The sequence below is a fragment of the Notothenia rossii genome (assembly GCF_949606895.1).
Source record: "Notothenia rossii genome assembly, chromosome: 4".
Classification (NCBI taxonomy): domain Eukaryota; kingdom Metazoa; phylum Chordata; class Actinopteri; order Perciformes; family Nototheniidae; genus Notothenia; species Notothenia rossii.
The window spans coordinates 10,124,908-10,150,361 of record NC_136902.1 but is presented as its reverse complement, the minus strand read 5'-3'; the positions used below and the strand labels follow the sequence as shown (position 1 = coordinate 10,150,361).

The 25,454-nt window shown below is 41.2% G+C and overlaps 3 protein-coding genes across 5 annotated transcripts in view; all 3 read right to left on the bottom strand.

The window, feature by feature from the left end:
* Positions 1-6,628, bottom strand: part of nckap5l (NCK-associated protein 5-like) — a 49,569-nt gene extending 42,941 nt beyond the window's left edge. The window contains exon 1 of one of the 2 annotated variants that reach the window (XR_013806967.1): positions 6,444-6,628. The gene's annotated coding sequence lies outside the window, so the exon portion shown is untranslated. The remainder of the gene's footprint in view (positions 1-6,443) is intronic. The other variant, XM_079673514.1, reaches the window with a different exon arrangement.
* A 3,455-nt stretch (positions 6,629-10,083) lies between these two features.
* kansl2 (KAT8 regulatory NSL complex subunit 2) lies at positions 10,084-17,610 on the bottom strand. Its single transcript, XM_079679503.1, has 9 exons — positions 17,456-17,610; positions 16,091-16,349; positions 15,745-15,917; positions 14,379-14,493; positions 13,586-13,749; positions 13,301-13,464; positions 12,249-12,345; positions 11,371-11,624; positions 10,084-10,431 (listed from the first exon to the last, which is right to left on the bottom strand). The coding sequence occupies exons 2-9, from the start codon at positions 16,339-16,341 to the stop codon at positions 10,198-10,200; spliced, it is 1,452 nt and encodes a 483-aa protein (XP_079535629.1). The 5' UTR covers positions 16,342-16,349; positions 17,456-17,610; the 3' UTR covers positions 10,084-10,197.
* A 929-nt stretch (positions 17,611-18,539) lies between these two features.
* On the bottom strand, positions 18,540-25,366 carry ccnt1 (cyclin T1). 2 transcript variants are annotated; one of them, XM_079673517.1, is made up of 9 exons: positions 25,156-25,366; positions 24,199-24,280; positions 23,986-24,114; positions 22,685-22,745; positions 21,952-22,014; positions 21,785-21,830; positions 21,474-21,637; positions 21,284-21,354; positions 18,540-21,174 (listed from the first exon to the last, which is right to left on the bottom strand). In XM_079673517.1, exons 1-9 carry the CDS (start codon positions 25,326-25,328, stop codon positions 19,939-19,941), a joined length of 2,025 nt encoding a protein of 674 aa, XP_079529643.1. In that variant the 5' UTR covers positions 25,329-25,366; the 3' UTR covers positions 18,540-19,938. The 2 variants fall into 2 exon arrangements, with proteins under 2 accessions (XP_079529643.1, XP_079529642.1); XM_079673516.1 differs by having other exon boundaries at positions 21,785-21,840; positions 21,953-22,014.
* Between the last annotated feature and the right edge of the window lie 88 nt (positions 25,367-25,454).

Sequence of the window (25,454 nt, the reverse complement as noted above, 5' to 3'; positions counted from 1 at the left end):
TAATATGGGAGAGTTATATATGGAGATCCTTTTTTAAGCGTCCAAACAATCTGCTCTCCATCATGACGACAAACACCACCTCCATGGGAAGAGGGTTTTCTTCGAGGCATATAGTTAGAAACAGGAAACACTGAAAGCACCTTGTGGGAGAGGGTTTAGGGACTGAAGGGAGGGGGGGGGGGGGGGGGGGGTAAAGCTCCTCGATAACAGCCTTATTTTAGCGGCTGTGGCTAAGTGGATAGAGTGCTGGACTTCGAATCAGGGGGTAACAAGTTTGAGTCCCACTGCAGTCAGCATGTCGTTGTGTCCCTGGGTAAGACACTTCACCCCAAATTGCTCCTGTGGGGATTGTCCACAGTACTGAATGTAAGTACGTCCCTTTGGATAAAAGGGTTTAACAAATAACATGTAATGTAATGTTATTTTAACACAAATGAAAATAAACTGCAAGAGGTGCACAAAGGAACTCTGTCAGGATACAAGACGGCGTGGATTTAGAGAAAAACCTCCCACTGTCTCTGTTATTCTTCTTCTTCTTCTACACAATCTTAATCCAATGGGTCATCAATCTGAGGAATCTGATAGATTGTGTCTGGATTAAAAGGGAATCAAATGATGGCCGTTTAATCCTCCTTTGGCCAAACAGGACGTGGAGGGGACCCGGTTTGCTTGAATTGATTAAAAACTACATTCCTAGCCATATTTTCTTTGGCCAGTCGATGAATTGAGTGTTTGTTGCAGCTGAAGCAGCTAAAGCAGTGTTTTGCCAACTTTCAATGTTTGTATGACCACAGATTCCTCTGTAGGGTGGATTTTGAATGAGGGTGAGCTCTCCCTCTCTCTCGCCAATACTATTAGGATTCCTCGAGCATACATCTCAAATATTTCATGAGTAGGCAGTATGCACTGGATGAGAAGAGTCCGTTTTATGAACTGCGATTCACAATATAATCTCAATATTCCTCCAAATATCCTGAAGACTTTTAAAATGCACCTACATGTTATTGCTTCACAGATAGGACACATCTTTATGAAATTAAAAAAAGTCAGATCTTATTGACTATTTAGCCGAATGGTTGCAGCGTACAGAAAGGACACGTCCACGGCTAAAGGTGAGAAATGGCACAAAAAAGGATGTACAAAGGAACAATAATGTAGAAATCAATAGGTCCCCCTGCATAGATTAAAGATAAATACAAATTGATATCTACAGCTGCGTTACAAATTGCATACTTTTTATTTTGACTTTTATTTTATACTGTGGCTGCCTAATAAAGTATGAACTGTCGCTTCTTTATGCATACATTTGGCCCTTTGTCCTGACATGGCGTCTTGAACTCTGACCCTCTTGATAAACTGCTGCTCAAAGGATTGTGGGTGAAAATAGCCAGAAGAGCATGCTGGCTTTCATACTTCAAAATACGACATAATATGCATTGGGACATAATAAAAAAATGTCAGGCAAACTAAAAAGGTATGGTATTGTGAGTAAAAACATGTTCAAATGGAGAAAACGAGGTCAGCGTCTTGGCTTGTTCTGACTTCTAATGCTGATGTTTACATGCAAATAATCACCTTCAGGCTTGAACTGCGGGGGCAGGGCTGTGAGGAGACAATGCAGGAGCAGATAATGTTCCTTTGATCTGAATATCTGTGTAAACAGCCACGATGATGATGTTGCAGGAGATCTGTGTCTCCTCTCCCGCTGAGAGCTCTGTTGTATCGCACCGACTCTACGGGGTACTTAATGAATATTTTGCAATGCTAATGCAGGCTGCAGAAGTGCCTTTGGAGTATAACCATGGTAACTACAGAAACTGCATGCATGCATCAGACAGTGGGTGATAAACCTCATCGCTGATAAGGAGGACCCAGGCTAGCCTATCTTCAAAGCCTGGTTGTTTGTGCAGAAAGGGGGGGGGGGGGGGGCGATAATGGAGAGATAGGCGACTGCAGGAGGCTCAGACCTGTCTGCGCTCCCCTACAGGACTTCAAACCGACTACATTATCGTCCCGTTGCTCTTCCCTCCCTGTAAAACGGCTGAGCTACGACCCAATAAAGAAATATTCCTCAGAAGGATTGACCTTGAGAGTCTTCAAGGTCTTTTGCTCCATAAAACCAACATTTTTAACCTCATCATCCTCAAGATGTTTGATGTTTGAACAGATACTGCCACGTCAAGATTAAACTTTTAGTTGAATAAAAAACAACCGAGAACTATTTTGATAAACAAATCCTAGTTTGAGGAGGTTTTCAAGAAATGACGGTGAAGGAATGCTAAGTATTCGAACCTTTCAGGATCTCAATGGGTGTATTTCGTGCTACCTGAATGGAAAAAGGTCAACAATAATAGGCTTGTGTTGGCACTTCCTCGTTTCATCCACTTCCTCTGTCACTTTGCGTGTTAGTAAATACTCGCTTTGATCAACCGTCAAACTATAATCAAGTATTGGACTTATCGCTCCGACTCCACCATGTTTCTTGGTGGACGGCAACGCCTTGTAAATTATTTAATAACCAAAACTAGTTAACAGAACCAGCCGCCAAATTAAACACTTACTCCATGCCACGTTTCCCTCGCTGTAATAAAGTCTGAACGCCGTCCGTGGCTGCAACGAGACGCGGGACACAAAGGCGTTCAGAACATCTGCGAACAATTAGAGGCGAACAGAGCGAGCAGCACTTATACTGCCCATTACACTCGGATAAGTCACCGGCTCGGCTCTTCGTGATGTAATGCGGCGCAGCTTGGATATGCAATCTCAAAGTTGCACTGGGACAGAGACTCTCACAAAAACTTCAAACATGGAGCACACGGGCTGTAAATGTGATCCAGAGTGGAACCACATTTATCTGCAGCCCTGAGCTCATTCCTCTGGATGAAATGTTCCTCATGTTCTCCACCAAATATTGTTCCAAATGTGACACGTTTGTTCTTAAATCCTCCCTAGCCTACGAGCTCATGTTTAAATTACTTCTGTTACATGCATCAAGTCCACTGCGCCGATCAAACTGCCAGATTTTTGCCAGATTTATCGATAACTTGTCTGTAACCTGTCAGATTATCGTGAAAAATGTTCCTCCCAGGTGCTCAAGGTCAAATGTCTTCTTTCATCAGCCCAAAACCTAAAGATATTCACAACTCGCAACGAGCCTCGCAACGAGCCTCGCAACGTCCCGACCAATCAGAGCACACTGGGCTCACAGGGGGGGGGGGGGGGGGCAGGAGCTCCAACAAGCCGTGTAGGACAGAGAGTGAATACACATACTATACAGAGATGCTGTATGAGAAATCAATGTGAGTTTGGAAAATTGAACAATGTAAATCTATTTTAGTAGACCTCAACAATGGAAATATGATCAGTAGAAATGGCCATGACATGGGACCTTTAAAGATGGATCTCTTATCAAAAATGTTTGGTGCTCATTTTACGAAAGACTAATCCATTTGTCAACTCATCATGGCAGCTCTTCTTAACATTCTTAAAAATGGTACCAAACTCTGCATTTCGGTCCTCGTGGTTCTTTATTAAACTACCCATTATCTTAAAAGATGTGTTTTGCTTATTGTTCCCCCCCCAATTTTTTTGTTTTAAACTGTTCATCACAAGTCCAACAATGTTACAGGACTACAAAGATCAATCAGTGGAGTCTTCTTTAAAAACAAGTTCGGAAATGACCGTTTATAAGATCAAACTTTAATCTGAAAGACCTCAAACATGCTCAAAAGACAGTCAAATCCTCTCATCTCAAACTGTTTTGAAGGCTCTTTGTGACGCAAAGTCTTAAAAGGGTTTTCTAACATGATATATTTATCTGCAAATGCCAAAAAACAGCAAACTGCAACATTACATCAAAAGGCAATTTGGAAAAAGGAAAGGGGGGCACGTCATTCCTGCAAACACTAAAAGATTCATCGAGCATTTCATGGGAGATTTTCAAGGAAATTAAATATTTTACAGCCTGAACGCAGGCCATCTCTGTGAAAGTCCAAAAAGGGTTCCAACAATCCTTACATCCTCATTTCTACTGGGCTAAAGTTTGGGCTTTGTTCAGAAAACAGCGAGACAATGAAAACAGCATGAGTGCAAATGTGGCCCTAAACCAACAGACACAGGTCATTAAGTGTGGATGTTTTCCCTTTCAAAAGGACTCAGTAATAGCAGAGCAGTATTGTCTGACAGGTGTTACATCTTGTTGGCCTCACAACTTATTAAGATTACGGGCATTACATGTTTTATGGCCAATAAAAACCCTCCACAATCCAGAAATAATTCGTTCCCCGTGACTAGGATGCCATTCAGAAAATGTGGCGGGTTTCACATTTACTGAAAAGCAGCATTGTTAAAGTTTGATCCAATAACACGTTATTTACTGCCAATAACGCTCCAAAAATGTTTCTCTCCTGGCCAACATGGGCACCAATCCAGTGCGTTACTTTGGAGGAGAACCCCTATAAATCCAAAATAATTAGTCAATTATTTTTCAAACAAAAATGCCAAACATTCTTTGTTTTGAGGGTTGGCTGCTTTTCTCTGGTTTACATGATCATTAAGATTCTTCAGACAAAACAAGCAACTTGAAGAAGTTCAAGGCTTACAGAAACTGTGATGACCTTTTTACAGTTTTCTAACCTTTTGTTGTTCAAATGATTCAACGACAGATCAATAATGACAATAGTGATTACTCTGTATTTGTTTGGAGTTACTAACAATAAACTCAAACTGTTTTAAAGACAATATTTTTATTTGTGCATGAAAAAACCCTGAGTGGAATCGCAAAGTAACAATTCTATGAAAACAAAGTTATTCAAATAAACAGGACGTACTTAAAGCATGTGACCTGGACTTCCTTAAAAATGGCAGCTTACGTAAATGTCAGCCAACCAATGAGCAGTCTGTAACGCTTCCTTAAATTAGTACACGAAACAAACCTGAGTATCAAACTTTTATATACATTTTTATAATGTGCAATGTGAGCAGCCGGCGCTGTTTTAATTATGTTGTTTTACGGAATAAAGATGAGTGGAAACATGCATTTATTCACATTTTCTTTTGCCTTATTTACTGAAAATGTGGTTCAAACTTTACCCTACATTTTTGGGTTTGTCAGTCTTGTTGCTTTCTTTAATTTTCCCCCTCTCACTTTGTAGTGTTTGTTTGCACCTGGATACTATTTAAACTAACAGGTGCTGATCACTAGACTTCTGAGGCTGTTATTGGTCCAAAGTTATTTTAGGTTCACTTTACCAACAACATTTTAACCAATCCAATACCTCTTTATATGTTTTGTTTGAAATTGTGACATACACAGTGACATATCTTACGGTGTGAAACAATGTCTGACAACACACGCTGCTTTATATGGACAAGTCGTATCATGCAGATAACCTGCAGACATGTTGTATGATAAGAATACTATTGTGTTCTGCTTTCATTTTTTACAAAAAGGTTGCATTTCACAATATATCTATATTCTGCCACATTGCAAAGAACTTTCCTTTCACTAACTGTTTCTAACTTAAACTGAAAATACACCTGATAAGTTATGTGTGAAGAAAGTAAATTATGAGATCAGCTTTGAAAGTAGTTAACATGCCATTAAATGAAACACATCTTAAACGTTCCCCTTTTGGAAACGACCTTCTCTATCAAACTCTGCACAAACATCATTCTGCACAGAAATGCATATATAAGCACATTTTCAGTGGAAATCAGCAAATAGAAATGAACATCCCTGAAGATTAGTGAGGAGGTAAACTATGATGAATATGCTTTATCCTCTTTAAAAATGTACTTCCTTTAGTAAAGTTTAGTATGAACCAGAGGTTTCTCCTCCTCTACACCCTGATGCAGACACATTCTACTTAATTCATTCATTCATTCTTTGGGCTGATTTAAGCCTGTTTCCCTGTCTCCAGTCACACAGCCAGGATTGTGAACACAAGGGTTTTTATTTCCACCATAAAATGCTTTTCCATCCTTGTGAGAAAGACACAAAATGTACCGTTAGGAGTCAGATGTCAGTCGCGTTTTCCATGTTCCCCTTTCTGGTTTCTACACCTTAAAACGAGGCGAGAACTGCGACATGGATGTATTTAAGCTAGCATGTTCATGCAGTTAAACAAAAACGCAGAAATATGTCATTTTTGTGGATTGGGACAGGCCCTTCAATAAAAAACCCTGCACCGAAAAGCGTCCCCTCCGACCGGGTAATGCTGTTACGCCCTTGCGTCTCTCCCAAAAACGCTGTAAAACACCGGGGCGTTTCACGGTTTCACGTTAAATAAAACAAACCCACACATTTAGCTTCATTTCCGCTCAGCCCTTCACTTCACCGGTGCAGTTAAATCAATGAAAAGCCAAAAGCCTCTGTCGGTATTCCGGCAAACCTCTCGACCAGGCGAACATGAAACGACATTTTTCTTGTTTGAAAAACTCACCTCATTTGGATGGAAACTGCCGAAGACGACGCTGTTCCTCCATGGTTAACTAAATACTGAAATATACTAGTTTTTTATTTAAAATATATCTATCTTGTGCTCATTTTGGCAGCGTCCTCCCCCTGCAGCCGCTTTCTTCTCCTGCCTCGGCTTCAGTGTTTTGGGTTGAGGAAAAGTGATGTCATTGCATGAAATTGCATTACCCGCCCCATTTTTTCAGAGGCTGTCCCCACGCTGCCAAACATAACTTTAACATATACTTTTCCTTAAAGTGTTCTGTGCATGCTTTAAGTACTATCTGGAGATCATTAGGTTCAACAAATGCACCATACACGTTTTGTGAAAAGAATAACCATTTATTTCAACAGACTGATGGGTACAATTTAAAGGCAATTATTATATATATATATATATTATAGTTATATTGATTGTGTTTTGTATATTTACATTGCTTAAGACTGTTTTATTATGCATTACAGTTTGTTTATTTTTGTTTCATTCTTGTATGGGTATTATTTCCAAAGTTTGGGTTTTTATAACTTCAACTAATGATACCATAATATTATTTTAAGATGTAGGAACTTCCTTTTTTTTTAACAAACAAACTGATTTGGTCCAATTGTATGACTTTATAACCCAGAAAAATCGAAAAAAAATACAACCAAACAGAAGAAAAATCAATGAATTTCTAATAATAATCTATTGAAAACGGGCTGTGATTGTTCTCTAACCTCATCATCAGTGTTTGTGGAAGTGAAATTGTTCTTTAAAGAGACGCTGCATCAGATGGAGCTTTGGCTGCAGTACATTGAAGTGAATCATCTGCAGTGTCTTCCTCTTCTTCCCCTCCAACCTCTGACACCACCTAGGTGGAAGAACAGGAAGTTAGGACTGTGGTTTTGACTGTAATTTTCAACCAAAGAATGCTTTGATTATTTGTGTCCATGTCATAGTTTAAGTTCCTACATATTTGTGTCAACATACAGTGCAAAGATGTGGAGACATACAAATAATTATGGCTTTCCCCATTGACGTGCTTCTGTGGGTTGTTTTGCAAAGTGTTGTTTCAAGTCTTGTTTGTTCAGGCTGAGATATTAAAGCAGAAGATGGTTGAGAGAAACAGTGAAATCTTTTGTGAAATTAGTTTTCATCTGGAGTTGATTCCACTAGTGGCCAATATCAAGTTATTCAACACTAAAGGTGCATTTTCAGATCGCACATACAAACACCTGGAAAACGTGCACTGTGTTCCTAAACATTTAAAATTGGAGAACATTTGCTAATATTCAGTAGGCTGTGCTAAAATATATAACCATTTTATGAAAAAAGGAACTGTAATGTATTCTTTGCCAACTTTATATGATAGAGCTCCTTTTTAATGTATAACCTCATCCGATTTTCTTAACATTAGTTTATTTATTAACGAGTCAAACACGTGTTTAAGTACTTGGAAATCAAATGAAACAAAAGGGCTTCAGTCTGACTTTAACAGCAGCTACCTTAAACCTCTAAACATTATTATATTATAGTTCCCTCTTTTACCAGGTAATGAACAGAAGCTATATTAAATAATATGCTGGAAAAAAAGAGCCAAGTGTGATATTAAAGTGCACCTATCATGTTATTTTTAGGCAATAGCATAGGTCTCAGATATATAAAAAACATGTCTATGAAGTGTTTTGCTCAAAATACAAAACAGATCACCCATTCTAGTCATGCCTCATATCCCTCTATTTCACTTCCTGTTTCAAAAGTGCTGATTCTGGGTATAGAGTGGTGAAGTCCCTCCCCTTCCGGTGGACCTCCATGGGACATTATATCGGAAAAATAATGTATTGAAGTCAATGGGGAGAGAAAGATTCTTTCGATCCCGTTTGAATTGTGCCACGAATTACACATATGATGTTTGTCAATTTAAAAGATCATTTTGCAAGTCAAACAAATTAAAATGTGTCGTAAAACTGTGAAGTTACACATTTCTTTGTGTGAAGCGCTCAATGAACTACAACTCTGGTCTTGCACACGTCACCAACACCAAGATGGCCGTCACGTTGGTACATTTCACCTCTTTCTTTCAGAATGAGGAGAAAAGTATTAAAAGAGGTGAAAATCACTACAAGTCTGGGCGTGTTGAGAGCTGTACATACGAAAAAGGGGAGTTAGTTGGTTCCGTAAGAGCCAGCATGCGGGACCGGCTTTACAAGGTTTCGGTGAGTAACACGAGTGTAATGTGTAACGTTAATGTCAGCTAGCTAACATTAGCTAACAAGGTACACTCTCGTGTTTTGTTTTAGTTTAGAACGAGCAAGAGGTACTATTACTGGTATGATAACAACTTGGTACAAAGCACACAGGCATCTTGTTAAAGTAAGTAAGTAAATGTATTTTTAGCTATCTGGAGGGAATACATCAGTTATGACAGCACTTATGCGACTCTGGGATTTCTAGTCTTTCTAGTAGTCTTATATTCAACAGTTTTAAGACAAACTTTGAATTTTTTGACATGGAAATTATTTTTTAAGATTGACAAACAACATATGTGTAATTCATGGCACAAGTTTTATCTCTCCATTGACTTCAATGTATTATTTTTTCGGAATAAGGTCCCATGATGCGGAAGTAATTGGGCGTGACTTCGCCACTCTATAAAGCTTTTTCTTTTTTAAAAGGAGAGGGCTGAGCTCATGCGGACCCGGCAGCTACTCTAAACTAAATACTGCGGTGATGAAACGCCATATCATGGATTATTTCTGAAACAGTATGGAGCTCAAAGGCTCTCTCTCTTGCCAGTTATACCACAAGGTGAGTTCCTTTTTATTTCCTGCTTCTTCACACACATGCTCTCCAGTACAGGTTAGCTCTGAGTGTTAGCGATGCTAATGTAAACACCGACGGGCATTGTTTCTGATAGCAACGTTTCTGATAGGGCCGTGGGTCCACATTTCCGATATTACGTCATATCGGACGCAGATCGGGATCAGCTCCGTTGTACCCCCGTTTTTAGATATTTGGGTACGAAGAAAAGAGAGAGGGTTTTATTTTTCTGACGCTGCGTGAGTTCCGACACACCGGGGACATATTTATGTATAAAAGACATCAAAAAGTGCATTTTGCCTGATAGGTCCCTTTTAACATTAGAAGAGCGTTTGCTTGCAGCAACCATTCCTCCTCTTCCTACTGGCCGATAAAGAGATTCCTTCCTTCTCCTAATGCATGATATGGATATAAAATGTCACAGTACTGATTCTGTGAAAAAATATATTACAAAAATGTTTTGATGATAATGTGCGAGTTTATGCATCTTTAAAGTTCATCTTCTTCAGTTTCCTGGATGGGCTCGAAACACAGTTGTTGACATTAACAGATGGATTTTTGTTCCTAATTTAGTTCAGAAATCTCCATACAATTAAGTAGATTTCTTTCAAAGCGTTGTTTACTCAGATAAAACAAAGATTGTGTTCTCCATCACCAACAATACAAGCAGTTAGGAAATAAACTCGAACAAGTATGATCAGGAGGAATCATTGTAATATATTAAACAGTTTGAATGTAAATATTGAGATTAAAGCATTTTGTTTTGCTTCCCCACCCCTCCAATTATATCGCAGCACCATGATTCACAAACTGACACGCCTTCAAATTGATCTTGTATTGACAGATTGTGGCCAACATTTTATTAGACCCACACAATGCATACAGATTGTTGTTATTTCAGTGTATGGGTGCCATCTTTAAAAAGAGAGTTTTGTGATATTCAAGACGCCCCTGATCGAGAGTTAACCTGCTCATGCATGATGGCAGCCATGTCTCTCTCTGAGAGCTCGTGTCCCGAGGCGTCCAGGTCCGCCTGGTCCAGGTCTCCTCCCATCAGGATGTCCATGGGGGCCTCAGCGATGGCTCTGATGGTGTGGTCCTCCAGGGCCAGGGCCGTGTCAAACTGTAGGGGGGAGGGCGGACCCTGCATCCCGTCCCCTTCCACATCCAGGTCCTGTGTAACAGGAGGAAATCTAAATCTCAACGCAAAACTTGTGGGGGCCATTTTAAATGGTATGTTTGTTTCCTTTTACACCTCATACCACCCGGCAGTGTTATTTTTCTAAATGCCGATTTGGTTAGAAAATCAGCTTCAGGTGCAACTGCTGCCAGGAAGCCACATTTAGAGTTTATGCTTTACACAGAACATTGCACAATACTAACAGCTGATGGTGAGCTGTGTAGTCAATCTGAACTTTTGATCATCAGCTTTTTTCCATTCACAAGATCACATCTGAATCTCTCAGTAGCATTTCCCCAAGGGCTTGTTTAGAGTTACAAATACTCACTACGGCTACCCCGTCTTCTTAAGACGCCCGCCATAATATTATGTGGGTGCTTTCACGTCTGTAGTTTGGTGCATCTTCCAGAGGAAGCAGAAAATAAAAGGGATTACCATATTTGCCTTTTATGGTTCTGGTGCTCGCACACAGACCCCCAAGAGACCAACTTCACTACTGATAACAGGCATACATCTCAATCTTGTAATTTACAATCATTGGAAAGAACGATATTAATCCCATTTCAAATGTCAATATTATATTATTATATATTGACCATCACAAAGCGATCTGAGATCCTCTTTTTCCAAATATTGGCCTGGAGCTGGTTTCCTCTTCCAAATGCAAATAAGGAACAAAAAGTTGTGCATTTACTTTTTTTTTTATACATCAGCTTTTAACGCATGATAAAGGGAAAAACTAACCCCGGAATTAATCTTACTTCCTCAAAGTAATGTTAGATCATTTGAACTGCACCTAAAGAAGCTACAGTGGTTTTGAAAGCACCCCAAAACTGCAGGAATCATTTCCATTGATAAGTTTGGAACATGATATTCTTAATAAAATGAATATGTGCTATAGGACAGTGGTAGGAGATCATCACTTCTACGTACATCACTGAACTCTAGGGGCATGCTCTCTGTGGGCTGAAGCTCTGCTGCACTCAGGTACATGTCTCTGCTTGCGGTGGTGATGGGCTCCTGTGGGGGGGGCTCCTGCTCGGGCTGGAACATGGGGGGTGGCAGGGTGAGGTGCAGCGGGCAGCGGGGGTCCTCAGACTGTCCCATGTGCACTGTGCGTCCACACGGGACATCTTTCAGGCCCGGACACATCTGGAAGAGAACCTGGTTGCTGTCCTGGAAGATGTCTGTGCAGCGGGGGTTAGGGACAAATCATGACAAACAGAAAAATAGTGACAACAAGAGTCAAACGGATCAAGAAACTGCCCCAACTTAAAACCATTAGTGACTTTTTCCTATACAAGAATAATCCTGTAATCATTTCTCAACATACGAGGCGGGTTATGGTAAATTACAAAAGGCTGAACTGTACTAATGATATGCCCGAGTAGCTGACACCACGAGTTGGTCATTATGTCTGAGCTTTGCAGGGTTTGTACAACTCAGTGCAGCTCTGGTAGCAGCAGACAGTTTATTGAAAGTACTTGTAATAATATTTGTTCTTTTCGTCAGCAGATAAAGAAAAGTATACGATTTAAATCATGTTAAATACAAATATATAAAAACCATTAAACTGCCCTTAATGATTTGGGGATAAGATTATGGGATTTTGTTCCTTCCAACTGAAATGATTACCCCCTTTGTTTCTCTGGGAGAAATCAACAGACCACAGGAAGGAGTTCATGTTGGCGCCCTTTGAAACCTGCAGCCACTGCGAGCAGCACGTCTTGATCGGGGCCGAGGTGAAGAACACTCTGGAACTTTTATATATAAAGAGACAACTCGAGTGCTGAAATTATCTTTGAGGATACGTGAGACGCAGTGCCGGGTCATGGGCAGGCAGGGGTTGGTACATCGGGATCCCTCCACAAAGGAGGTGCACTTCTCATGCACTGTTCTCGAATGTGTCTACAGAGGAAAGAAGTGTTAGATAACATCCAAACCATACTAGCTATAATTATCCTTTTTAACATTCCTGGATGCCACAAAATGGAGATTAAAATCCACTCTGCTGCACACAAATATGTTGAGCAAACATCTCAAACAAACAGCCCTGAGAGCCAACATTGACATTTTAAAAACGAGGCATTTTCTTTTTGTAGGAAAAAATAACTTCACACCAAGTCAAACTAAACATTAGAAACAACTTCTTACACTCAACATCCTGCATGCGTTGGCTCTGTGCCGCAGTGCACTGGATTGTAGGACATGAAACAGGAACCAGGTAACTAAATTACCCACAAAAATAAACGGAACATCCACTCTACTGGCATCTAGACATGCAGAGAAATGTACGGCTCACTGCAGTTCAGTGGACAATAAAAGCATTTTCTGTAGCATTCACTAAAGTCCTTCCCCAGGTTGTGAGAAGGGTAACAAATAAATGTACAGTGACTAGTTTCCTGACCATCAGAAATAATGATGTCGTTTTTTTATTGAATAAATCGGCGAGTAATATTGCATTTTTTCTACTATTGTGAAAGCCTGGCACCGTAACGTACAAGGTGTTTGAGATCTTGGATTTTGCACCGCCAGTGAAACAGACCCTTCGTAAACCGTAAGCTGTGGAGCCTAAACTCAGGGTCAAACTAAAGCACTTTGTAACTGTGTAGCCTGTGTGTTCAAAAAGAGTTACAGGCGTTATTTTACGGTTGAGTCTGAAAGGCTCCGGAAAGACAAACTGCTCTTGGGTTTAAAACCTCAAAAACATTTCCCCTCAACGTGCACAGTGCGATGGCCACATATGTTGCAGACATGGGAATTTTGAACCAAATCTCATGGCTGGATATCACCAGAGTTTGGGAGGTATGTTTGTGGTTTGGTAAACCGACCCTTTAACATATGGTTTAGGTGTTAAACACACCTGAAGAGCTCCTTCTGTCACCGCCTGCCTCCTCTCCCGGAGGCGCCGGTGCAGCAGGGCTTCCACGCCGTACCGACGACGGTATCGGCGCAGAGCTTTGAGCTTCTTCAGGTTCTCCCTCTCCTTCATGGACAGACCTTCAGGCCCCGTCAGCAGACTGCTCCCTGAGAGCAACACAAGCAAGTTCAGATAACGCTCAGTAAATAAACATAAAAAGGTGTGGGAGGATTTCCAACAAGGAACTGGTACGTAATCAACACGTAGTCAGATAGTAGTTGCCATTACCTAGAGTTTCATGCTCCACCTTGCGGTTGTGCAGGTATCTGCGCTTTTTCTCCTTAAGCAGGTGCTGCAGACGTTTGAACTGGTCGATGTAGAGGGACTGGAGCCGGATGAGCTTTTCTCGAGTAATAAGTGCCACTTCCTCGGCTGTGTATACCCCTGCATGTCTGCGATTTCAAAAAACAAAACAATGTATTAGTCACCATAAAGTTCAGAAAGGAAAATAGTTCTGTTACAGCTGTACTGATGTCTTCAAACTAGCTCCAACCAATGTGACTGGACAAGCACTGATATTAAAGGTGAGACTGGAGAAACCAGCTCGAGTGCGCTAGAATTTGAAAGAACACAACCGGAAAAAATCTGCCCCTTCCTTAAGACTTCCTTACAGAGCCCCTCCTCCAACACACACGAACGCGCACATGACCAATGAGGGCACGAGATAAGTTTGTGCACAGATGGAAGGCTGACAGGCAGGTAGGCCATCCAGTTATTTTAGTCGGGCCGGCTCAGATGATTGGTCGTGCTTTTTACAGTACTACGGCTTCCACAGATGACATTTTGTATGTATTTATTGTCAAAACATTTAATGTATTCATTGCTATCGGGATGTTAAGAGCATTCCATGGGATACAACAGAAAGTGTTTCTGAAGTGAATTACCTACACCCCCCCTTTAAGCACAATGAGTGGGTAATGCACCACACAGAGTTCACATGACATTTTAAATCCAATTTTAAACAAAGGGAAAATGTGAGTTTGGTTGAAAAACTTGAGAATGGGCCAGCTCTTTGGCTTACTTCAGAGGATCGTCGTGATCACTGTCAACGCTGTCTGCTTCACTGTCAGGGTCTCCTCTCCATGTTTGGTCTAGTACCAAAGGACCCTGCTCCTCCTCACTCAGACTGTCTTCATCTGTCGAGAGAGAGAGGTTAAAATCCTCGTCAAACATCTCATCATGGAGGAGAAATGAGCACACCATACCATCAGAGCTGCTGATACTCAATGTTCTCGTATTAAAAACATTGACCATTAATCAATTTACATTTTCTCCAAAACTGGTACAAGTTAAAAAGGACATTCTTGTTTTCATAACCTTGTTCCTTTGTGGGCTATTTTGGACCCTTACAAACTACAAGCTTTATCTTTTACTCGCACTAAGAACTTCCAAAACCAACACCATTAGGCGTGTGACTTTAGTGCCTACCGCAGATGCAACTGTGTGCATGATTAACAGATTAGATACAGGCCAGTTTTCCTGTGCGTGCAACATAAAACCATCATGCATGTGGTGATTAAAAAGAGGTAGTGTGGAGAAGAAATGTGCCACATGTGCAGGATTTACAATTTAAAAAAGAACAAGATCGCATGATGCGCATGTATAAATATGACTGTTTCAAACTAAACAATTGAAATATGGCACTAATGAACAGTCAGTGCAGTCTGAGCAGCGGGGGTTAGGGACAAATCATGACAAACTGAAAAATAGTGACAACAAGAGTCAAACTGATCAAGAAACTGCCCCCCAACTTAAAACTAAAACCATAAGAGTGTGAGTTTTTCCTATACAAGAATAATCCTGTAATCATTTCTCAACATACGAGGCGGGTTATGGTAAATTACAAAAGGCTGAACTGTACTAATGATATGTTAGTGTTTGTGATTATGTCTGAGCTTTGCAGGGTTTGTACAGCTCAGTGCAGCTCTGGTGGCAGCAGACAGTTTAATGAAAGTACTCGCAATAATATTTGTTCTTGTCGTCAGCAGATAAAGAAAAGTATACGATTTAAATCATGTTAAATAAAAATATATATAAAAAGCATTAAACTACCCTTAATGATTTGGGGTTACAGGATTTAGTTCCTTCCAACTGAAATGATTAGCTCCTTTGTTTCTCTGGGAGAAATCAACAGACCACAGGAAGGAGTTCATGTTGGTGCCCTTTGAAACCTGCAGCAAGCAGCACGTCTTGATCGGGGCAGAGATGAATTAACAATATTTACATATGAAAAATGCTATATACTGTATAATGTGCATGTATAAATATGAATGTTTCAAACTAAACAAAAAAATTGGAATATGACACTAACGAACAGTCAGTGCCTCTTTACAAAGCTCTGATACAAGTCATTGCAGATGGGATAAACCTCTGTCCAGATCATTTACCTAGAATCCGGCTAGCTTCAGAGCGGCCTCCGTCAGCGCTGTGAGTCTCTGCGCGGTTGTATCCACTGAGCTGAGATAACAGAGACTCTGGGGAAGGACCAGAAGACGCCTTTCTCATCTGAGCTCGGAGGGCCATGGCATTCCTGCGAGCATGCTCTGTGCAGAACGTCACTCTAGAGAACACAGAAGAAATACAGTCAATGGAGGAGAGAGATTTGACCAAGCAGTTTGGATTTGTTATTGTGTGTTTGTGTCTTCCATAGTAAGAGTTATAGTTGATAATAAAGCTGAGGTTCTACTTTTTCTGACTTCTTAAAAGCAGAAGAATATGAGATTGTCCACACACCCGTCTTTCCTCTCGACTTTTGGTGCAGCGTTGGGGCAGCGCTTGCCGTTCTTTGCAGAGACATAGCTGCACTGCTTGTACGGAGAGTTCTTATCCTCCAGGATGTGTTTGACGCAGAAGTCCAGGCCCTCCAGGCGAGGCTGAGAGCATGGTCGCTGTGTGAAGGAGCAGGCCTGGGGCTCCTGGGGACGAGGAGTCTGGGTCACCCGGTTCCGACTCGAAGGTAACACGTGGATTCGTATCCTATTCATTTCAAAGTCTGGGGGAATAAAAGGAAAATAAAGTTAAAACAACAAGGCATTTAGTTTAAGTGGGTAACACCATCTTTTCTTGGACTTCTCTATTGTGAAGATTTCCTGTTCAGGGAGTTGTAATATCAGTAGGACAAACCCATACTTTAAATAACCAGATATTTTATGACATTTAATAGAAGACAAAGATTAATAGAGATACGAAAATGGAGACTAGAACTGGCAAACTACTAGATATTAGTTAAGTGGCCGACACATTTAATTAAACATTGTTTTTTTTGTTTTTTTTTTTAGAATCAGAAATCTTTTTACAGCTGCTGCCATTCCCACAATAAAAAAAACAGAACTGTGAGAATGTCTCATTGGCGCGTGTGTGCCTAGTGTTGAAAAGGTGCTATATAAATAAACATGCTTTGCCTTTTATAAAATGGAGGCTTGGGGTACACTATTGTCACTAATTGCCAATAAAACTGACTGGAATAAATGTGTGTGTACAAAAAAAAAAAGTGTCTTTCATGCCCACAAGTCACAAATTGGGGGAAGAGGTAACAGATGTTGAAAGTAAACCAATTAAGAAACGCAGATGGCTAACAGAACTACATAAACACAATATCAAAAGCAGTGGTAAGAATACCTGGTCCAATTAAAATATTATTGTTAACGTTAGAGAAGGCGTTGGCAGGTCAGGTGGCTTGTCAGACACGACTATGATTAACATGTGTTAACTTGCTACAGGTTAATATTGTTCATTTACATACAAAACTTCCATACATCGCAAAAAAGTAATTAAGTAAAATAAATTATAAACATAATTTTTAGCTGATATTACAAATGTAGCATAAGTACATTTCTCTGTCTTTGAGAATTCTAAGCAGGCGCCACAGCAGCGTTCAGCCCGCCTCTATTTACTGCGTCACTCTGCCCTCTTTCAGTTATGGCGTCGCCATCTTTGTTAGCAGTTGCTAATATTAGCCAAACGCCGTTTCTCACAATTTGTGGCCAATAAGTGAGTTTTACTGAACGATAGTAACACATGGTAGTTCTCTTCACATTGTAGACAAGGCTCTTTAGAAGAAGATGCAACTATCTGCATTTTTTGCTCAGAATTGCTTACCTTCTTCACGACGGTCCTACAGGGTTTAGCTTCCGTGGCACACTACGTCGGTTTGTTCAACTGCCACACAACAGCCTCTGCAGAATCTTCAGTGATCCCGCCCACCGAGAGCTCTCATTTGTCGAAGCTCAGGGCATTTCATTGGTCAATCAATCTGCCAACGCAAGTGGCATCAGCTGCAATCATTTTTACACCCACAGAAGTGAAGTTTTATGAAACACGTAACGAAGCGGGAGTTTTCTTAAAATATTTATTGTCTTTTTATTTGAGAATAAAGCAACCACATCATATAAAAAAGAAAAGGGTTCACATATAACGTTTTAACAGAAAACAAAAATTCCAAAACGTTTCCTTTCCAGACCTGAGTGTCACTTAAAACACCAAGACGTGAAAAATAACAAAACATTAAACTCATTGGAGTTATGTGACTTTGCATTGTTAGGTTGCATGAGTGTCTTTCATTTGTTTCACATTCAGGTTTTACTGAAATGTGTCCTTTTTTATGACTTTCCTTAAAGTATAACGTTGAAACCTAAATTTGAAAATTTGTTGGGATCAAATAAAAATACTTTCAGAGGGCAATATATTTAAGGTCTTCTAATCTAATAGTCCAACTGTTATACATGTAACACTTTGTCAATTGCATTGTAGGCAAACCTACTGATAAATATTCAGTGCATTTACTGTTTCCCTTTTACAAGAGTTGAAAAACCAATAAAACCTCTGCTGCCTGAGCAAAGGGCTGTACCATATTAAACTTATATTTCATACAATGAAGGGCACACAAATATTTTACAATTGTATGGCTGATGATTTGTTGTACTGCATTACCGTAGACTGCCTAAAACAAATGAATTGTGGATTACAAACTGTTAAAAAGAGCAGATAAAGAGCAGTAATACTATACAATCAAAATCACAAAGATAATATGAATTAAATGTACAGATGATACCCGAATCTTTGCCAACAAGTGGCCCCTCCTCCACTATACTTTTCACATAATTCATTTATTTCATGCTCATGACCCTGTAGTGGAGGTATGTCGATAATCAGATTGACGCATTTGATTTACACAACTAAAGAACACGTGCAAACTTTTGTTTAATGATGGCTTACACATGGATTATAAACAACAATCTGAAGCTTAATATCCACTTTGTTTTGTTTTAAAAGTATGAAATTAAAGACAGCTTCAACGTGATCAAACCAGACGTGCATGAATTGACAAGCGTACACTGGAGTTCAGACATTATCAAAAGGAAACTGCATAAATGAAAGACTATAAAAAAAAAAAAACAGACAAATGGCGTTTGATTACTTTTTGATATAGTGTATTGTGAAAACTTTTATTGTAGATTGTGCTCAATATGGTCACTACAAAGTGAGCACCAGCAGAAAAAAGTGTTTTCTTAAATCCGACAGTTTCAGGGCTCCGCAGATAACACAACTAAAAATGTTGTATTGAATCTGCCTATTTGTTTCTCTGGATTAAACCACACAAAGACTCGCCCTCCAGAGGAAACTGATGAACAAGTGACAGAATAGGATTTTAAAACTCACATTTCTTCTCTAGGGGGATTTCTTTGTTGCAATTCCTTCATTGTGACCATACCGTAGATATGTTTTGATAAAACCATAGATGTACATCCTTGGTATGAACTTTGCCCATTAGTGTAATTATTAGAGAACTGAATATATGAATATTTTACAACCATTTAAAACAATGACTGCAACACTAAAAAAAAACAAGCGTCAGTAATTTACATATTTTTTTGCGTTTTTTCATAATAAATGTAAAAAATATTTGTGGTTTGTTTTAAACATTTTACAGTCTTTGTACAGATTTCGCCAAATAATGAAGAAAATAAAATACAAGGGTGGGTGGGCACCTTTTTTTGGGGGGTTATGGCTGTTTCAAAAACAAGACAAAAATATTGAAAAGATGGCTTTGGAGACATGCACTCTCAAACTAGCCTGTACAGTCTTGATGAAGGAATATCCCTCCGCCTAAAAAAAGAAGAGGGAAACCTTCACAAAATAAAAGGTAGAAAAGGGGACTGTTTTTTTCTTTTTCTTAAAAAAGCATTAAATGAATAAATAACATACTATAAAATATTATAAAAACACAATCGGTAAAGAGACCTAACATCTTTTAGTTCCCCCATAATTTCAAGACAATGACAGTGTTGCTAAAAAAAATACCAGGTCCCCTCATCACATTTCATTTGAGTTAAAAAGAAAGCATTGTATCTACACCTTCCTGTATCTTTTTTTCTCACATGTTGCAAGCTTTAAAAGCCTTTCATTATTGCCCCTGTGTGAAGTGGAAAAAATAATAATGATGTATCACGCACGGCAGTACATTTCACTGCTGTCACACTGAAACCGATTCAAAATGCTGGGCGAGTTGAACAAAAAAAAAAATACCATACGTAACAAGATGTCAAAGTACAATGTACATAATAAGCCTTCTGATCAGGAAGTTATTTGGGCAGCGGAGGCAGTTGGGGGGGCGGTTCTGAGGGGAGGGGTGGTGGCCTGCCGTTTCCTCGGGTGCCCCCGCTGAACCGGTAATCCCCAAACTGGGTTCTGTAGTCAAACATGGACGGCTGGGCTGGCTGGACCCCCTGTGCGCTCAGAAGAGAGTTTAGCATTTCAAAAGTGTCTTGGTACTCGTTCGACTGGGGCCCGCCCACCGCACTGTGCCCGTTCGTGTCCGTTTTGTCGCCTTTCGAGAAGCTGCCTTGGTGGTGGGAGAGGCCCAGGGCGGGGAGAATGTCAGGGTTGTGCCCCAGAGTTTGCCCGGAGGAGGAAGACAGGGACGGTATCTGGTAAGCGTTCCTGGTGGACTTGCTGACTTTGGACGCGGGGTTAGCGCCTGCTGTGGGCTCCTGGGAATGCGTCCTCTTACGAGACGCCGAAGAAGACGAGGAGCTTGTTCTAGAGGAGTCGCTCGGGACCTTTTTGCTACCTCCGACAGCCCCGCTAGAGTTCGATGAGTGTTTGTGTGAGGTGGACAGAGAGGCACTGGTGGAGGAGGAATGGTGGTGGTGGTGATGGTGGTGGTGGTTTGAGCGGTCCCTGTGTTTGTCTCTGCTCTTGCCCTCCTCTCCTGAACTCCCCCTCTGCTTCTCAGGCACTCGTATTCTGACCTTGATGTCCTGTTCCTGACCCTTGGCGCCGCCCCCTCCCCCGGCTAAGGGGAAGCGCATTTTCAGAGACGACCTCTCGTGCCTCTCCTTCTCCAGGGGGATTTTCAGGATAATGGGCGAAGGGTTGTCCGAGGAAGAGGAGCTGGACTGCTGGTGATGATGCTGCTTATCCTTCCTCTGCTGCTGTCCGATGAGAGCCTGAGCAGCGTTGGCATAGTCCCTCTTCACGCTGGCCTCCATGTTCTCCAGCTTCCTCTTTTGGGCGGCAAGGACGTCTGCATTCTTGGCCCGGTATTCACTCAGCGACACCTTAGCGGGAACATGCACCTCGTTGTTGAGCTCGGACGCAGGCTGACCTTTTCCACTCCACGTGGCGGCGCTGCCGGCGTCCCCCCTGTCCTTGTCACCGGCAGACGAGGAAGACGAGGCGTCAGGGGGAGCCGAGAGACTCATCAAGCCCGCCACGGTGCTCTCTGATGAGGCCATGGAGATCATGCTCATCATGGTGTCCCTCTGGTCACCCTCCTCCTGGACTTTGGGCTTGGCTTTTGGCGTTGAGCCTCCAGCCTGGTAGCCAATACAGAATGACAGAGAGGTCAGAGAACAGTAAATGTGTGTACAATGCAAGATGTCTTGGCTTTACTCCTTTGGTTGCAAATGAGAAATAAATGTGTACCTTCCAGTTGCGAATCCTTTTCAACCGGCTGGGTGTTTTCTCAAGAATCTGCAGGAACTCGTGTGTGAGCTCTGAAAGAAGATACAAAAACAAGATCAGCTGGAGAAATGTTAAAGTTCAGACTGACCTGTAACTGCTTTCCAGGCACATTCAAAATAAAGGGAGTTTCGGGGTCATAAACAGCACGTACCATCCAGCAGCTCAAGGGTAACTGTGGGATCGACATACTCCCACCAGTGTTTGCCGTCTGTAGACACGGGGATCTCCCAGTTGGACCATTTGCAGGCGAGGTGGATGCACACGCAGGCCACGACCGGCGGACTGTACTGCAGGCAGAACGTGGTCAAGTGGAGACTACGTGGCAGGATACATCCCAGAAGGCAATACAAAACAGAAACAGGAGAAGAGAGAGAATAGACATGTCGAGTTAGAGGATTATACACAAGTAAAGCGGTGGTATACACAATGAGAAAAGATGTCAGCAGTGAACTGTGAATATACCTGTTTGTGGCCATAAAGTAGGATGTTTGAGCCAGATCCTTACTCGCTGGAACAACAAGAGAACAAAAAAACACACTTAAAACCTGCGATAGTGATCCAGCGTGCAAACACACAACGATAGTGAAATATACAAATGAAATTCTCTAAATTGAAGAGTTAATGCTCACCTCTAACAAGCTGAGTGCACTTGACAACATGAGTATGTGGATGATCAATGGTGATTTCAAAAGCTGTAATAAAAAAAAAAGGACAAAAAGAGACTCGATAAATGAAATGCAAAAGTCAAACTAACATTTGCACCACACAGATTTCTCCCTGAAAACCAGAAAATGAATGCTGTTATTCAAAACTATGTGTTGTGGAGAATAACGTGGAATATCACTTTGCATGGGCTCTTCCAATAACTTCCTAGACGATGTGAAAACAACAGATGAGTGTGAAAAATATTAAAGGCATGCCGGTACAATTATTAAAACGCTCGCTTTGTTTGATGACCCTGAATCTGGTTTAAAAAGTTAAAAACACAATTTGGTGTTTTATTAAAAGCACTTTTATCTGCTTCAACTGCCTACAATAATGGAAAATGTGACCGGAGTGATTCTGTTTATGATGAATCAACATAGTTCTTAAAGAAATGGTTTAAAAATATGTAGATAAAAGAAAAAAGGGGAGAGTGGAAATGTTAAAAGTTATGGACATATTAGAAACAAAAGCGTCATCACTGCAATGCAACAGTGAGAAAGTGCTGTTAATATGAAGCCTGAATGTCTCTTTCCTGTGCTGCTAACCGTATATGGGCTTTCTGTGGACAAAGTAAAACAGGTTAGCAGTATTTTTTTTAAATCACATGTGTTTCTAGAGGGAAATTTAAAGGGCCCAGTTTCTTCCATCCCAACTTACCCAAGGTCTGGAGTATTATGCTCTCAAGAATGACCAGGTCTTGGGCTTGTTGCAGGTAGGCCTGAAGTTGAGAGGACAGGCACGTTACTCACTAGGAGGCCTTCATCCAAACACATTTAAACCACCTTTCATATAGAGCTGAAGAAGCCTCACAGATAAGTGGTGAGACAATTAGAAGCTACACACTGAGCAGTACAGGTGACCCATGTGTCAAGAAGGAACAACACATGAGGAAGCTTAAACCACAAACACCCTCACACAAAGTATTTGTACACAGTTTAAATGCAATTTTAAAAAAGAAGAAAAAGCTGAACTTCAGTTGTTAAGTAATTGCCAGAAATAAGTCCCATAAAAGAGCACCTGCATCAAAGCTGCTATTAAAACATTTTCTAGGAGAACAAAGACGATTCTCTCTTCGATTAAACTGAAAGTGGTAGCGCAAGGAAGCATTACAGCCAAATCATTGCTTCTGAACAAACACAAAAATCGCTAAAACACAAAACTGCAAAAATATCTTCACAAATTCTACTGATACATTTCCCCTTAAAGGTCCCATGTCATGCTTTTCTGGTTATCACCCGTCCCCTTGTGTGTTATGAAGGTTTTTCTGCATGTAAACAGTTTGCAGAGTCACAAACCCTCAAAGTACACCCTGTAGCGAGTAAAACTCTAACAAAGAAAAGACCTGTCTGTGCTGCCCCAGAACGCCTCGTTGGAGGTTTCTCTATTTCCATTGTTTACTTCCTGGGTACTGTGACGTGCCCATACCCAAATGGACCCAATCCGTGGAGCCGTTACGTCCGTGGATTGGTCCAAATTGACCAATCCACGGACTTTCTCACACACTCAATCTTTTCTCAGCTGCAGCTCCGCCGATTTCTCCTCCCTGAGACGGCGGGACGCGGCGAGGCTGTGAGTCGGTGTGTGAGCACACACACAAACTCCCAGCCAGGCTGCGGGTGTGTGTGTTCGGGCTGGGTTTCGCTGTCTTACAGACAGCCACTGGGCTCATAAGGGGGGGGGGGGGGGGGGCAGGAGCTCCAACAAGCCGTTTAGGACAGAGAGTGAATACACATACTATACAGAGATGCTGTATGAGAAACCAATGCGATTTTGGAAAATTGCAGAATATAAATCTACTCTAGTAGACCTCAACAATGGAATTATGATCAGTGGAAATGGCCATGACATGGGACCTTTAAGATTTAATAATGCGGAGATTAAATCTCTACCACATCGGGTAATCTTAGGAGGAGATAGAGCACAACTGCTGGCGATGTTGACCAAAGCCCCATACTTACATCACTGCGTACATCTGGTGAAGGGTCCTGAGGATTGAGGCATGCATGGGCAACCTTGATAACATGTTCCAACTTCCGGGGCTGCTCCTCAACCTTTGCAGCGAGGAAGAGTGCGGCTGGAGAAATAACCTGATGAGGGTAAAACAAAAATAAGTTCAACACAGGAACTAACTCGCCACTGTGTCTGAGCTTAAAGAGACAACAAATACTTACATTTCTGTGAAATCTGGTGAAAGACTGGACCATGTAGAATCGATGCATGTACACAATGGCTGTATTAATTGTAAGTTGGGACCTGATAAATAGGAGTTGAGGAATAATGTAGCAAAGAGTTCAAATACATCACAACACCGGCATTAGGTCTAGTTAAGGGGTCCTTAACGACAACATCAAATTACACATTAGGAAAAGACATGCATTGTACCAGATGTAGGTACTGGACTATTTCTCAAGTCCCTTGGTAGGTCAAAACAAACACTAGTTCAACTAATGCAGTTACACAATTTCATGCAATACATACTAAATCTCACTAACAGATCAAAACTTACATAAGTGTATTAATAAATACACCAAACACTTAGCAGAATTTCTATATGTACATCGGAAATAGAACCTGGGTCATGGGTCTAAATGTAAAATAACACAAGTGAATGAGCTTTAATACTGCTAATGACTTTTAAAACTCAATAACACACCAGTGGCAGAGCAACAGCTAGCTTCACATGTTAGCCGAGAATGATTGTTTTTGCAAAGGAAGTGGTCGAATCTGAAGTATACACATTAATACACTAAAAAATCATGTGTGTTAACCTTGTTTACCCATTTTAGCTACACATGTTCTTTACTAGCATTCACAGTCAGAGGTAAAGCTAAAGCTAACGTCCCGAAGGCCCGCCGACCACACAGGCCTTCGTGGTTTAGCAAACTACGCCGCTCTTAGATAACGCTTGTAAGCTAACGTTAATGTTGTAAAGCCACAAACCACCGCTTGAAACTGATGTAAAACCTACAAACAAACTAAAAAACCTTCGAACTAGACACAACAACAAGTAGCAGCCATGCTCTCCGCTGAACCGGCTTCATAGGAAGCTAAAGTTCGCTAGCCAACAAGCTAATGATGCTAACCAACAAGCTAAAGTGAACGCAAATCGTTCCTCCGACAAAAGATACACATTGAGCCGCTGTCCCATGTCCTGCAGCAGATTGGCTGCCTGTTGTCTGTAGGACAGCTCCTTGTCCGGATCAAGTCCAGCTCGCTTAGACGGGTTGTTGTCGATCTGTTCCCGGGTGTAGTACCATTTGTTGTTACAGCTTGCAGGGAGAGAACCAAACGAAGCCGCCATCACTGAGAAGGACGATAGTTTAAAATTTCTGCGCGTCACAGGAACATACGTCACAGCCAGGGTAGTAAGGTCAGTGCAGCTCTGCCAGTGACCAGCAGGGGGGGATAAAACACCACATTGAAACGT

Coding starts and splice junctions, on each gene's coding strand:
- kansl2 (XM_079679503.1), bottom strand. CDS start 16,341: ATGAATAGGATACGAATCCACGTGTTACCTTCGAGTCGGAACCGGGTG. Junction 15,918..16,090: donor AAAGTCGAGAGGAAAGACGG/GTGTGTGGACAA, acceptor TGTGTTCTCTAG/AGTGACGTTCTGCACAGAGC. Junction 13,750..14,378: donor GATCACGACGATCCTCTGAA/GTAAGCCAAAGA, acceptor TTGAAATCGCAG/ACATGCAGGGGTATACACAG.
- ccnt1 (XM_079673516.1), bottom strand. CDS start 25,328: ATGGCGGCTTCGTTTGGTTCTCTCCCTGCAAGCTGTAACAACAAATGG. Junction 24,115..24,198: donor TCACCAGATTTCACAGAAAT/GTAAGTATTTGT, acceptor TACCCTCATCAG/GTTATTTCTCCAGCCGCACT. Junction 22,015..22,684: donor CATAATACTCCAGACCTTGG/GTAAGTTGGGAT, acceptor TTTTTATTACAG/CTTTTGAAATCACCATTGAT.